The sequence below is a fragment of the Ahaetulla prasina genome, chromosome 18 (genome assembly GCF_028640845.1).
Source record: "Ahaetulla prasina isolate Xishuangbanna chromosome 18, ASM2864084v1, whole genome shotgun sequence".
Classification (NCBI taxonomy): domain Eukaryota; kingdom Metazoa; phylum Chordata; class Lepidosauria; order Squamata; family Colubridae; genus Ahaetulla; species Ahaetulla prasina.
The window spans coordinates 161,866-176,656 of NC_080556.1; the positions used below are offsets into that span (position 1 = coordinate 161,866).

General features: G+C 55.1%; 1 protein-coding gene across 3 annotated transcripts in view; it reads left to right on the plus strand.

Annotated features, from left to right (window-relative positions):
- The window catches only part of KAZN (kazrin, periplakin interacting protein), a 69,848-nt gene extending 57,907 nt beyond the window's left edge, over nt 1-11,941 (plus strand). For all 3 annotated transcript variants that reach the window (XM_058161202.1, XM_058161203.1, XM_058161204.1), the window contains 7 exons: nt 2,018-2,209; nt 5,005-5,141; nt 6,010-6,180; nt 6,893-7,082; nt 7,851-7,981; nt 10,070-10,120; nt 10,284-11,941. In XM_058161202.1, coding sequence (XP_058017185.1) covers nt 2,018-2,209; nt 5,005-5,141; nt 6,010-6,180; nt 6,893-7,082; nt 7,851-7,981; nt 10,070-10,120; nt 10,284-10,451 — 1,040 coding nt within the window. In that variant the 3' untranslated portion in view covers nt 10,452-11,941. The remainder of the gene's footprint in view (nt 1-2,017; nt 2,210-5,004; nt 5,142-6,009; nt 6,181-6,892; nt 7,083-7,850; nt 7,982-10,069; nt 10,121-10,283) is intronic.
- The last annotated feature ends 2,850 nt before the right edge of the window (nt 11,942-14,791 follow it).

The following is a 14,791-nucleotide window of genomic DNA, read 5'->3' on the forward strand; positions in this document are numbered from 1 at the left end:
AAGAGGGGGTGTTGAGAAGGGGGTCCCCAGAATGCCTCTCCCCACCCCAGATGGGGCGAAGGCAGCCACTCCAGCTACCTCATCTTCTATTATCTCCTGGGAACTGGGAAAATGGGGCTATTGTTGAGGGGGCCCCCCAGCACAAAAACAGAAGTGGGATCCTGGTCTTCCCAAAGCAAATTTTCTTTTCTTCCCCTAAAGAGTAAAGGGATAGGAGTTGGCACGGGTGGCCGCTGGCAGTGGTGAAATCCAATTTATTTTACTACCGGTTCTGTGGGCGTGGCTTGGTGGCCGTGATGTGGCTTGGTGGGTGTGGCTTGGTGGGTATGGCAGGGGAAGGATACTGCAAATTCCCCATTCCCTCCCCAATCTGGAACCAGCCAGAGGTGGCATCCGAACTACTCAAGATTTCCACTATCGGTTCTCCAGAACCTGTCAGAACCTGCTGGATTTCACCTCTGGCCGCTGGGCACAGAGAGCAGCACCCAATTTTCCAGCGTTGGGGGGGGGCGGAGATGAGATTTGGGCTGGTTTGCAACCCCGGGTGGCATTGCCAGGTATCGGAGAGCAGGGATTATTAAAAGCACAAACATGTCCCGACACTCAGCCCTCATGCCCAGCTGCAGGCAGGCTGGGGATGATAGGAGTTGGAATCCCACCCATTCTGAGGGCCCTGGGCGGCGGAGGCAGCTACCTGCTCAGCCCGAGAGCGGCCCCATCAAGTTCAGTGGGGCTTGCCCCCAAGGAAGTGGCTCTGTGTCGGATCTCCTTGCCTATTTTTCGGTAGCAAGATGGTGGTATGTAATTAAAGCAGCCCCACAGCCCTTAATTACAGAGCTCATACCAGAAATACTGAATTTTCTGCAAAGCCCCGCCTTCCTGCTGCGCTGCAGGCAGCGAGGAGGGCCCTTTCACCTGGGGGGAGACGGGGGTCAGGCTTCTCCCGTCCCCCCCTGCTTTTAATTTCACGCCCTTCAAAGTGCACAGTCCCTTCTAGCTGTGGGGCATCTTGCCCCCCCAGGACAGGGTGGAAGAACTGCAACCCCCCCAGGTGTGTTTTCCCAAGCCCCTCGTTGTTTTCTGGTGGGGAGGGAGTGGTGGGCAGGAAGCAGTTCGCCCCAAGATGCAATTAATGAGAAAGATGTGAAGTCACGCCTTTATGGGGCATTTGCCTGTGTGCGTGTGTGTGTAGTTAATGCAGAAAAGAGTTTTGGAAGAATCGGTCATTGGAGGTTTCTAGTTTGACAGAAAATAAAAGAAGCAGGAAAAAAAATTCTCTTTGATTTATTCACCTTATTTAAGTCACCAACTGGGTCTTTGGACCGGCTTAGTGAGAAAGGAGCCTTTTTAAAAAAAAAAAAAATCTGGTTAAATAAAAGTTGTAATCAAATAAATTTGCTGTGACATTTACAGATCTGGGCAAGTTAGACTTTGTCACCTGTTTTATACATACAGAAAAAGAGAGAGAGAGGGAGACTTAAACGATATGGACTAGTGTCATTTATAGAGCTATACAAAGCTAAGTCACCCTAAATGAGCCCGTGGTGTATAATGGCTGGGCTATGGGACATACCAGTAATTGGGGGTTAAGTTAGGCTGGTGCCCACCCTTCTCAGTTCAGACAGCAAAACGAGCTCCAGATTGAGGCTGTTCCCAGGGAGGTGGGCTCCGTTTTTGAATTTCTCTTTCAAAATGCAACCAAACTGGCTAGGGGATCCTGGGAGTTGAAGTCCATTCATTGCAAGGTGGCCAGTTTGAAAACCAAAGCTGTGCGTGACACACTCAGGGGAAGGGGACGCCTGCAGCAAAATGCTTTCCTAGTGGTCTTTGTCCCGTTGAATCTGCTTTGGGGAGGGGGGGAGGGAAGAGGAGGAAGAGGAAGAAAGGGAGAAGGAGGAGGCCCGCTCTCACCACTGGCCCACATTCTCTCTCTCTGTCTCTCTCCCCCTCCCTCCCTCCCTCCCTCTCTCTCTCTCTCTCTCTCTCTCTTTTTCTCTCTCTCTGTTCCCCCCACCAGTCCTCCTGCGGGAAGAGGTCAGCCAACTGCAGGAGGAGATCCATATGCTCCGTCAAATGAAGGACATGCTGACCAAGGACCTGGAGGAGACGCACGGGGACAAGGCCTCCGAGATCCTCCCGGCCACGGAGCTCAAGGTCCAGCTGGCCCAGAAGGAGCAGGAGCTGGCCAGGGCCAAGGAGGCCCTCCAGGGTAAGAGCCCCTTGCCCTTTCCTGCCACCGCCTCCGCCCTCCCTCCCTGCCTTACCCACTTAAAAGGCCCTGGGACCAGGCTGGCTCTGCCAGACCAACAGAACCTTCAGGGAAGCCAGTGGCTGGAGTTTGCCCCAGTGCCAGTTGGCCGGGCTCAGGGAAGGGGGCCGAAATGGCAGTTCTGGGCCCGTAACCCACCCCAGCATGCTGCAGCCATCACGCAGGCATTCGGGTTGCCCAGTCCCCACATTCTGACTACAGGTGCCGCCCTTGTAACTTCAAACGGTCACTAAACAAGTGGCTGTAAGTTGAGGACTACCTGCCTAAGGCAGAAAGAGGAGGAGGCCCTTGAGAAAGCAAAAGTCAGATTTCGGGGGCCAGGCCGCTTCAGATCACACCTGAGTGGAGGGGGGGGGGTTAAAAGGAGACATTTAGGCTGAGGGGAGGACCCTTGGTAAATCCCTGCCTGGGACCGATGGAGTTGAGACCAAGTAGAGATCCTCTGTTGACTCTTCTGGAGGCTGCTTGGTCTTTGTTTTTTTTTGTTTTTGTTTTTCTAGCTGTTCTAATCCGAGATGAAAACCCCTGTTCATCAGCCCATCATCCCTGGGTTGCGGGGGGGGGGGGATGACACACAAATCCATTAATATGGGGGCTTCCCTCCCCCACTTGAATGAAAAATGAGAAGCAATTGTGCTTCTTCTGAGTACCCCTTCCAACTGATGGAGAAGACCCCCCTCTCAATTCTTGTAATTAGTAATTTGTTTTAAATTAAAATGTTGTGAAAACTCATTCCGTGAAGCACGCTCATTAGTTTTAACAGTAAAAGATGTTAATAAATTAAACTTACAAGGTCCATTCTTAGCTATGGCTACTATCTAAATTCAGAAAAGCAGTTACAAACCTCCAGCGTTTTCCCTCCCAGCTCCCCCCCCCCCGGATATTTTCCTGCTTGGGTGGGAAGTTCTTGAGGTGAATGTTTTCATCAGGAGTGGGCCTGAGCCCCTTTGTTCCCCAAGAATTGGGAGGAAATTCTAAATGCCGTCAAATGCTTTTCTGTTTTAGCCTGGGGGAGGGCGGGAGCCTTTCACAAGCCTTTTGGGGACCCCCTCCTCGTGACCCAGCTTGCAAGAGTTCTGCTCCCCTTTTTCATCCTTGAGATTTTGGAAGCATAGAGCTAAAAGTAGGCCATTTGCTTGGGGGTGGGGAGTTTCCTTGCTGAAGCCACCCCATTCCCCCTCCCTCTTGGGGGCCCGGGGTAGAGAATTCCCCGATGCAAACTCCCCCAGCCCCCCTTTCTCCAGGCTCCCCACCCCCGGATGTTGGCATCAGATGGTGCCCGTTCTTTGCAGAGTGGAAGGATGGGCGAGTTGGCAGAGGCGCCCTCTGATCCTTTGCCAATGGCTGAGAGGGAGGGGGGGGCTTGGGCAGACTCCCGGACTTGCATGCAAAGGAGATTTTGCTCCCGGAATTTGGGGGAGAAGTTTTTCTCCTGGAAAAGGAAAAAAGGAACCAAAATTGCCAGCCGGAGACCAAAGGCTCAAAGGGCCCCAGCAGCACCCCAAAAGGTGAACCCTCCCCCCCATGATGGCTGGAGAAGGGAGGGAGCCTGGCAGCCCAGATTCTGCTAAGGGCCATCCAGCTCTGGGTGGAAGCTGGCACATCCCCCCATCACCCAGGGATGAAATGCTGCCAAGGCCAGCCAAGCTGGTTACCACCCCGCCCCCACTGCCAACTTCCTCCCCCTCTCCCTTCGCTGAGTTTGTGGTGCTTGGCTTCCTCAAAATGAAATGGAAGCATTTTTCCCAGAGCCCCCCCCCATTTCCATGGCAACCATGACCACATTCTCCCCTCCCTTGGGAGCCGGACACCTTCCAGGCAGTGGATTGAAAGGAAAGCCCCTCCCTCCTTTGTCCCAGCCCCACTGGGGCTCTGCCACCAAGTGGGGGAGGATGGGCGGGGGACTTGTCCCAAATGCCCCCTCTTCCTCCTCCTCCTCCTCCTCCTCCTCCTCCTGGCTGCCCTTCCTCATTAGGTAGTTTCTGCAGGGATCCCTCCCCCTGCAGATAAGCAGGAAAAGCCCCTCCCTCTCTGGGGAGATCCTCCCCATGGAGATGTGGGGGGTGCTGAAGCTAAAGCTGTGTCCCTGCTCGATCACGCCCCCCCTCACTCAAGACCCTGCAGATGGAGGGCAGGGGTCTCACTGGGAAGCCTCCACATGGCCAGAGGGGGCAGAGTCTTCTTGGATGCCGCCTTGAAGCCATTTGGCCCCTCCACCAGTGGTGGGTTTCAAAATTTTTTACTACTGGTTCGGTGGGTGTGGCAGGGGAAGGATACTGCAAAATCTCCATTCCCACCCCACTCCAGGGGAAGGACTGCAAAAATCCCATTTCCTCCCTATCTGTTGGGACTCAGGAGGCAGAGAATAGATGGGGGAGGGGCCAGTCAGAACTTTTACTACCGGTTCTCTGAACTACTCAAAATTTCCGCTACCGGTTCTCCAGAACTGGTCAGAACCTGCTGAAACCCACCTCTGGCCCCCACCCCTCTGAGCCCCAGGCCGGGTCCAATCCTGCCTGCTGAGCCTTGTGTTCATGTCCAGGACTTGCACAAGGTCACCTGGTTGTGAAAAGCCCCATCAGAATCAGAATTAAAACCAGGGGAAGAGAATGAAAGGATGTCTGTGTGCGGGGGGGGGGCGGCGGGGGGGGGCAGGGCGGGGACGGGACACTGGTGCAGCTGAGCTGTTTTATTTATCTGTTATGACTAAAACTGTTTTTTTCCCCCTCTGGCAGCCATGAAGGCCGACCGGAAGCGCCTGAAGGGCGAGAAGAGCGACCTGGCCAGTCAGATGCAGCAGCTCTACAGCACCCTGGAGAGCCGTGAGGAGCAGCTGAGGGACTTTATCCGCAACTATGAACAGCACCGGAAGGTTGTGGAGGGGAGGGGAGGGTGGGGGGAAGAAAAGGGGGTGAAGGAAGCAATGGCGACTGATGGGCAGGGGGACCCAGCAGGTCCTGAGTTGCTGGCCTACAGACTCCACAGGGCTCTCTGGCTGGGGGCTGAACCCAGGGGCGAAATACTCCCGGTTCTGACCGGATCGCCCAATCCAGTAGTGATGGTGGCGGGTGGTTCAGAGAACCGGTAGCAAAAATCCCTCCCCCCCGCCCAGCTAACCCGCGCGATCATCAGAGGTATTTTGTTTTACTTTTAAAAGCATTTTTTTTTTCGGCTGAAAAAATACTTTTAAAAGTAAAAAAAAAGCCTCTGATGATCGTGCGGCTCAGCTGGGATCGTCAGAGGAACTTTTTCAAAGCATTTTTTCTACAACCTCTTGCCGAAGAGGTTGTAGAAAAAATGCTCTTCAGCCGAAAAAAATGCTTTTAAAAGTAAAAAAAAAAAAGTTGGCCACGCCCACCTAGACACATCCCCCCCCCCCCCCAAAAGCCACGGCCACAGAACGGTAGTGACAAATTTTACATTTCACCCCTGGCTGAACCTGCTGTGCCGCCCTGAGGCTTGCGAGGTCTCCCCGTAAAATCCCACCCCTGTGCCTCACTGGGGCCTCTCTCAGCCCCCCCACCCCACAGCCTTGGGATGGTGGAGGGGCTAAAAATGGGGCATTTGTTTGGGGGGGGTTATCTGCCTGACAGGAAGCTGGCCGTGGGAGGGGGCTCTGCACTGTGGAGGGCTGTGCCTCAGTGGGGTGCACAGAGAAGCGCTGAAAGTTTGGAGTGAGACCCCCGCCCAGAGTGGTGCATTTAAATCTTCTAAAGCCCCCCCCTCCTTGCCCCCCCCAGGAGAGTGAGGACGCAGTGAAGGCCCTGGCCAAAGAGAAGGACCTTCTAGAGCGGGAGAAGTGGGAGCTGAGGCGGCAGGCCAAGGAGGCCACAGACCACGCCAGTGCCCTCCGCTCGCAGCTGGACCTGAAGGACAACCGCATGAAGGAGCTGGAGGCTGAACTGGCCATGGTGAGGCCCAGGTGTTCGGGGGCTTCCCTGCCACCATCCCCAGGCCCTTTTCACTGCTGAGCCTCTCTGGATGTGGCCCAGGTGGAGCCCTTCCTCGCAGAAGGAAGGCTCTTTGCCGCCGCCGCCAGGGGTTCGTGGAAGGGCTGCGTGAGGTCATTCAGTCCAGCCCTCTTGGAAGCACTTAATGCTGCACTGAACCCAAGGCTCAGGTTTCAGTTCATGAGAGCTTTGTTTCTATGACTCTGAGAGTGCCGGCCCGTGGGGGGAGGGGAAAGGGGGACAGGCTGATTGCTCTTGGGGGAAAAAGAAGGCTGAACCACACAGGATGATGGCCTCTGCAGTTCCTTGCATTTGCCTTCGGCCCCGAATGGACGGAGAGAAAATCTTTGGCAAAGAGAATATTTTGCCTCTCCTTTCACATCTCCCGCCATCCCTAATTTTGCTTCCCAAACTGGGATTAATTAAGCCAAACGTGTTAACTTGACGTGGATTTGCCAGAGCCACTCCTCTCCAGATGTTGCCAGCCCCGAGTTGGAATCCCCAGTTCCACATCTGGAGGGTCCCTTGGAAGGAACGGCAAAGCGCGGGAGAGCCTGGTGGGCTGCAGACCTGTTCTGGGCAGGGTGTGTGTGTGTGTGTGTGTGTGTGTGTCTCCAACACCGGGCATCTCTGGCTGTGCCAGGCGGTGACGCTGCCCTCTCCTCCCGTGCAGGCCAAGCAGTCCTTAGCTACCCTGACCAAGGACGTCCCCAAGCGGCACTCGCTGGCCATGCCCGGCGAGACGGTGCTGAACGGCAACCAGGAGTGGGTGATGCAGGCCGACCTGCCCCTCACGGCCGCCATCCGGCAGAGCCAGCAGACGCTGTACCATGCCCACCCCCAGCACACAGTGGACCGGCAAGGTAAGAGGCACCCCCCCCCCGGCCCCCGGTCAGTCCCAAAACAGACCCTTTCATGAGAAGAGGGAGGGGAAGTTAGTGAGGGCTCCCAAGCTTGAGAAATACCATCTGGCCTGGAGAAAGAGGCGAGCGGCTCCCCGCTTCAATCTCCCTGCCCGAAGAGGAAGAGCAGGTGCTGCCAGGCATCAACCACAGGTAGAGACAGTCCTCGCTTAGCCACAGGTAAGACCAGCAGCTCCGTCGCTAAGCAAGGCATCGCATCATTGCAACTTGTGACAGCCTGGGACCCTGCAGAGCCGTCATCCGCGCTAGTTGTCAATTTACTTTTTCATCACCCTTGAACAGTTGCTAAGCAGGACGGTTGTTAAGTGAGACTAGCTGTAGACCGGACCCTGCAGACCGAGGGGCCGTTTGGGTGCAGAAAATGGGTGTCCCCAGTTCTGCCGAAGCCGCAGTCCTAGCCCAGCCCTTGGGGAGAAGAAACGGGCTGTCTTTCCTGGTTTATTTAAAGCACAGGCAGGTTTTTAGAAAAACACCACCACCAATAAGTGGACAGAGAGTTCTTGAAGTTATACAATCAATAACATGCCAAGGAAAGCACATTGTTTTTATAAGTAAAGAAGCAGAATATATCTCCACCCACTTTGCTAATCCACCCCCCCCACCCCCCCGTCCGAGATTCTGAGTTTCAGTGTGAATTCCGGGCTCCGATTCTTGGTCAGTCACAAGCAAGGCATTCCCCCTCCCCCCTCGTCCTCCCTTGCATTTCAGGGGTCCGAGTCAGCCCCTGCCACTCGCGACAGCCTTCCATCATCTCCGATGCTTCGGCAGCCGAAGGGGACCGGTCATCTACGCCGAGTGACATCAACTCACCTCGGCACAGAACACATTCCCTCTGCAATGTAAGACGCGTCTGCAGGTCATTGGCTGTTCCTAACTCTTGTTTTTCCAGCCCGGGGGGGTGGGGGTGGCGGGGGGGGCTCTCCGCTGCCATTGGCGGGCTGGGGTGGGAGGTTTGGTGGGAGGCGGCTGCTTTAAAGGGGCACAGATCTAAAAGGAGGACCCCGAATCTTGCACACTCTCTTTGGAAGCAGGAGTAGGTGGGCGTCAGGAGTGAAATGCTACCGGTTCGGGTGAAGCGGTATTTTTGACTATCAGCTGGGCGACGATCAGCTGTGACGTGCGATTTATATTAGCTAGAATTGTCTGGTTTCCTGCTTTCTAGCTAATCTAAATTGCGTGGCACAGCAGATTCCCCCCCCCCTCGCTGTTCTACTTACCTTTGCAGACTCAAAAGGCTTTATAATGTTCCTTTTTTAGTGCTGAGTGGGCGTGCGCAAAGCGTGCACTCGGTAGCAGACTCATAGAATTGGTAGCAGACTTCAGAGGATTTCACCGCTGGCGGGTGTCTGCCAACCTTTCAGCATGGGGGAGGGATTTCATCCCCTGGGGGCCAATGCTCCGATTGTGTGAATTCTCTCCCCTGCAGCCAGGTTTTTGCTGGTAGTGGAGGCTGGAGGTTGTCTCAGTCTGTTTGAGGGTGCATGCTAAGTCATCCCGCCCAGTTATGGGTGGGAACATCTGCACCTTGTTGGTGAACAGGTTATGCCTAGGTAGTCCTCCAGGCAAAAGAGCCCAAGAGAAAGAGGGGGTAAGGAAAGGAACCTCTCTGCCTCAGAACTGACTGGCAGCGCAGAACCCAGGCTGGTTGTGGCGCCCACTGCTGTCTCACCTGTGCAGCCAATCCTGCGTCTCCCGGGAACCTCGGTGGGATTATGACTCCACAAAGGGGGAGGTGGGGGGATTTCCACCCTGTGTGCAGGTTTCACTCGGTTCCTGGCCGAGTGGTGAGCCAGGGACAGTTGAGCCCAAACCCTGTGCCCCGTGGCAGTCCCCCCAGGCGGAGGGGTGCTGCACCCTTCCTCTGGCCGTCCCTCCTCTCGCTGGTTTGCCACAGAAGAGATGAGACGTGTCAGATCCTTCCTCGCTTCCGATGTGAGCATAACTCCCCGATCTCATTCACTGAAGGAGGAGAGAGAGATGAGCTAAGATCAAAGGAAAACGGATGGGAGGCTGCCAACTGTACAGGTAGTCCTCGGCTTAAGGCCGTGAGGTGTGACCCAGACCCCAGTAGGTAGTAGGAAACTCAAGTCAGTGTAAAAACAAACTTTTAGAGCAGCTGAGAATTAATTCATTCTCAGCACAGTCCAACTAAATCAAAGCAAATTCTTTCCAACACAATTCCTCAGTCTTATCACCAACCTTGGTCCAATTAGGCAAAGTGCCAAAGCCCTTTCTTGGCAAAAGTTCAGAAGACACCGATACAAAATAAATGCAAGAAGACAAAGCTATCAACGTTGTTTTCCGGCAAAGCCCAAACACCGTTACTGGTCTTTTAAGCCTTATGGGAGGGGCCAATCATCTCTTGGCCCTACTCCCGAGTCGTCCTCTTAGCTTGAGCTGCTCTTGCCTTCTGGCAGCTCTTCTCATGCGTGCATTAGGAACAGGCTCCTCCTGTTCCTCTGCCTCACTACTGTCAGCCTCTAGATGCTCCGGAGTCGGCACCTCACTCCCCGATGAAGAGCCCTCATCCAGGCCTTCCCCAGCCTCCAGGTCTGGCCCATGTTCTTACTCAGCCTCATCACTGTCTGACTCCGTTGCCAGCTCCACAGACTGCTGGTGGACCACAACATGACGGAGCCAAGTCTTAAGTTGGTTGTAAAGTGGATCATCACATGACCAACCAGATTTTACAGCCTCTTTTACAGTGACCGGTCATAAGGCGAGGAGAGCATTGGGGTGCTTACCCATCCTCGTCTGTCTCTTCCCTAAAATCCAGTGGGGGACAGGAACCTGAGCATGCACATGTGGGGCCCGCTGTCCTGGTGCTGCGCATGGCCTGCATGCAACATCACCCATGTGTATGTGTGTGTGTGTGATGCCATATGTTGTACCAAAATGCCAGCTGATGTGCCACTTCTTCCTGGCAGGGAGATAGTCCTGGACCGGTACAGAAAAATCTGCACAACCCAATTGTCCAGGTAGGTTCTGGGCTCCTCACCAGAACAGTTGTTGGAGGGGGGAAGGGGCTTCAGCGAGGCTGCTCTGGGTGGCTGAAACCCAGCAGGGGGCTTCAGCGGGGTGGTGCCGGACAGGTGCATGAATCCAGCATCCGCTCTGCTCCTCCCCCCGCCCCCGGCACAGTCTCTAGAGGACCTGGAGGACCAGAAGCGGAAGAAGAAGAAGGAGAAGATGGGCTTCGGCTCCATCTCGCGGGTCTTTGCCCGAGGGAAGCAGCGCAAGTCCTTGGACCCTGGTGTCTTCGACGGGGCGGCCCCCGACTACTACATAGAGGAAGACGCGGACTGGTGACGGGCCGCCCCCCCTCCCGCTCCCGGTGCGCGTGTGAGTGTGTGTCGGGGGGGTGAGCCTCCAGTTGCGCCAAGGCCCCGAACCCGGCTGCTCCCGCGTGGCCCTCCTGTACATAGCCCCCACACACTCCCGTGTACGAACCCCTTAACTGTCGTCTGTTGAGCGATGCTGCCCGTGTTGTGTAGCCCTCCCTGGTCCTGCTGGGAGTGTTTGGTTGATTTTGTTCTTCCTCCTCCAGCCCCTCCCCCACCAGTTTTTGTTTTCTATTCTCGGCCCTTTCTTGCCCCCCTCCCCACTTTTCTTTCTACAAAACTTGAAAAACTTGAAGGACTGATACGCATTTGTAAATAGCCGCCACCACCATGGTGCACTTTGTGCTTTGTAAATGTCTCCTGCCCCCCCCCCCGTCCCCCCAGAAGCCTCTCTTCACTTCCGGGGGGGGGACGCAGCCGGTGTTTCGTGGGTTTGCTGGGAGGGGCATCTGTATACGGGGCGCCTTTGCAAGCCTCCCAAATTCCACGCAAGCTCCGGTTGAGAAAAAAACCCTTTGCCCAGGGAGTCTCTGGCATCTTCAGCATCTGGAGGACAGCAGCCACCCCACCCCACCAGTGGCTCGGGCCACAGCCCCTCCGTCCAGCTCTCTCATCTCCGGTGGCCCCTCAGCGGTGCCTGAGAGGGAAGAGCCGCCAACCGTGGTTTGCACCGGCCAGCTAGGAAGAGCTGTGTCCTTCCCACCTCTTCCTTTTCCCTGCTGAGGCGGTCGGGAGGCATCTGTGGGGCTGCCAGGCTCCTCGAGGTCTGCCTTTCATTCTGCCCCCAAAGTGAACTCGTTCCACCCCCTCCTTGGCTCCCTGTTTTCCCATCATTCTGATGTTTCTTTCCCTATTTCAGGCGCTCCTTCGTGGCCAGAGGCCAGAGCCGGTCAGGCTCTTGGCGGCCACTTTTGGGCTCTCTGTGCCACGCAGACTGACCCCTTGGGCCAGTCCAGGCGTAGCTCTTACACACACCTGGGGAGGGAGCAACCTAGAACCAAAGGAGACAGTTAGAATGATTCATCAGTGGAAAGGCTTCCCTCCAGAATTTGGCTGTTTTTAAGAAGAGATTGGACAATCGTTTGTCTGGAATGGCTTAGGCTCTCCTGCATGGACCCGGAGGGTTGGACTAGATGGCCTCCAAGGTCCCTTCCAACTCCGTTATTCTGTTAGTGAAGGAGGTGAAGCTCCTGGGGTCAACACAGAGCCTGAACAGGTGTGCGTGTGGGGTGGGGCAGGATGTTCCCATTTGGGCCTGGCTGCTTTGCCGGGCCTCCTAAATGTCTCGGTGCCAAATTCCCTGTGTGTGTGTGTGTGTGTGTGTGTGTGTGTGTGTGTGTGAGTGAAGAGAGTGATCCAGAGGGTCCACCTTCCTTTGAAAGTCTGAATGTATTTTCTAATCCTTCGGCTCGTGGCAAACCCAGAACTTTTTCTCAGGAGGGGGAGAGAAGAGAAGTGTCCGTGGGGGGGAGGGGTGGGGGGGCTCCTGCACCCATTTAGAGCCAGCCGGGGGAGAGGGGGGGGGCTCTGTACGTCCTTCGGAGCAGACATGGCAGCTTCCCGTCCAGGAAATCCCAGGAAAAGCTTTTTTGGACAGGGAAGGAGGCAAAACTCCCACATGTGGATGGGACACTGAAGGCCAGCAGACACACAGGTTCACACACATACACACACACATACAAACATACTAGCATCCCCCATCACTTCTGCCACATCCTGCCGTACCCCTTTAGGGCATGCCATGTTAGCCGCAACAGGAGAGATTAGGCTGCTTCAAAGCCCCGGGGGACGGGATGGTGGCGGGTGGGCCGGGCCGGGCGGACAGAAAAACTGGCTTTACTTGCCCGGCTCAGTGCAGGAAGAATGTGAAACTAGAGGAGCCTTTTTCGGGCAGGTGTTTGGAAAAGGAAGAAGTGATCAAAGGTGCGCAAGGACACAACTCTCCCAGGGCTGTGCAAACACACACACACACAGGGTGGCCACAAACGTTTGCCCCTGGAAAGTGGCTGAACCCCTTCAGGCCAAAATGTGGGGTGGCTGCCTCTCTTCCTGGTCTCTCGTTCTCTTTCTCTCTTTCTCTCTGTTTGTTTTTGAGGCCTACTCATTTTAATTCCTTAATCCTCCTCCTCTTTTTTTTTCCATCTTCCTCTCTTCCCCATTGTTTCATTTTAATTTATTTGCACAATACAGAAGATGTATTCTAACTAAATTATTACATAAATATTTGGAATTTATATTTTTCCACATCGGGTGGGGATTTTGTGAATGGGGGGGGGGATTTTTAGTTTGGAGTGTTTTTTTTTGCTTTGTTGTGCACATGATGGTTCCAGAGAGCGAATCGTAGGGTGGGTTCGCTTTGATACGATTTGATCGTATTTCCTTCTCCCCACCCCACATCTCCCCCGACCCCTGTGAAAAAGGTACCTCCAGATTTGCTAAACAACCCCCCACCACCACCACCTTTGAGAGACGGAGGGAGCTGTTGATGCTGCCAGGGGGACCCAGTGCAGCCTTAGCAAACACCAAAGGCCAGCCCTGGCAGAGAGGTGGGCACTGGCCTGGGCAAAGTAGGGGGTTGCGGGAGCCTCTGGCCTTGACTCTCCTCCGTCTCTCACTTCTAAACTGGTCGAAGACCACCCCTTGGTCCCCTTAGCTTCCCCATTGTCCAGGCTAAAGAAAGACCACTTGCCGTGGGACTGGATGCCTGGGAGAGGGTCCGGTCCTGCCCATGTTTCAAAGTCCCAGCATGGAAGGCAGGTTGCAGCTTTGCTGTTTCTTGCAAGCTGGGCTTCAGAGCCAGCCTGTGCCACAGGCAGAGACAGCGGGGCCAGATTCGTTGGCACCATGTTTGCTGTTTTTTAAAACGATGGGCATCTTCTTTGCGAGCCTTAAGGAAGACGTGGGATGCTCTTGGTCAGCATCAGCTCTTAGAGGGGAAGGGTTTTCCCTTTTCTCCAGCAGGTGGGTGCTACCAAAACCCTGCCATGGCTGTGAGAAAGGTCAAAGGTCAGGCCAAAATGAAGCCCTTTTGCTCTCCTCCATGGGGGAGATGGGCCCCCTCATTTTTGGAGAGAAGCATCGACTGAATTGGCAGCCAATGGGCACCTGGGTGATGGGATGGCCACCTTCTGGCACATGGGAGGGCCGCCTTGGTGCCCTTCCAAAGCTCCTGCTACCCAGCAACCTCTTTGCCCCCTCCCAACACTCAAGTTGCCCAGGAAAAGCAGCTTTTCCCACAAGGCTTGTTGCTGGCATGCGCTGAGCTTGCCACAGTGTGTAGGTGGAAACTTCCCCAGTGCGTCAGCCCTCCATTGTGTTTCTGGGATCCCCAGAAAAGGGAAGGGGTTCAGCAGCCTCCCTGTGTCCCCCAGAAACAGGCCTGGGTGAACAGAACACTCACAGAACTGGGTGAGCATCTCCCTTCAGGCCACTGGGCAGATTCTGCGCCAGCAGGGATGCTGATTCGGGGGCAGCTCTCTTCCCCCGGCACAAGCATTCAGCCTTGCACACTCACATCACAGCCTGGCGTGTGGAGCTGTTTTCAAGTAAACGCCAAAATGGTTCCTGGAGGAGACCAAATGTTGCCCCACCACCACCACCAAGGTGATGCAAGGAATGAAGTTCCCGTTGGGGATAAGAGCTTGCGAGGTGTCTGCCTGTCCCAGGCGAAGGAGAAAGGCAGTCAAGGAAGGGCCTTTGGAGAGAGCTAACGTGGGGGACCCCAGCGCAAGACCTCCGGTGGCCCAGTTAGAGACAGACCGTCGTGCAGGAAACCCCTCTCGGTGGTCGCCAGGATCCCAAAGCTGCTGGCTCCGTTTACAAAGCAACGTTTCCCGACTGGGAAAGTTTGGCCCCAAACATGTCGATCCACATCTGGTGGGGGGTCAGAAGTTGGATTTTGGACGAGTCGCTGGATGCCTGTTGGATTCCCTCTCCTCATTTGAGCCAAAAAGGAGTTTAAACCTGAGGGAATGGGTGCAAAGGCCTCTTGAACCTGGATCCCATGATGCGATGCCAGCTTCCATCCTGAGAGTCACGGGGTGAGCCTAATTCCTGCCTCGGTGGCGCCTTCGCTCCAACTCCTTTGAGCTGAGCGGGTGGGCCACAACCCTCACTGCCTGGGTTTTTCTGTCTGGAGCCCTTTTCAGGAAAAGGGCTGGGATCTGCCTGGTGGTTTGTTTCCCCCTTGAAATTAGATTAGGAAGCAACTCACACACACACACACACACACACACACACTTCCTTCCATGAAAAGGATTTCCATTCTGCTCTTTCCACCATGACTTTGCTTCCCAGGCTCTGGCAATT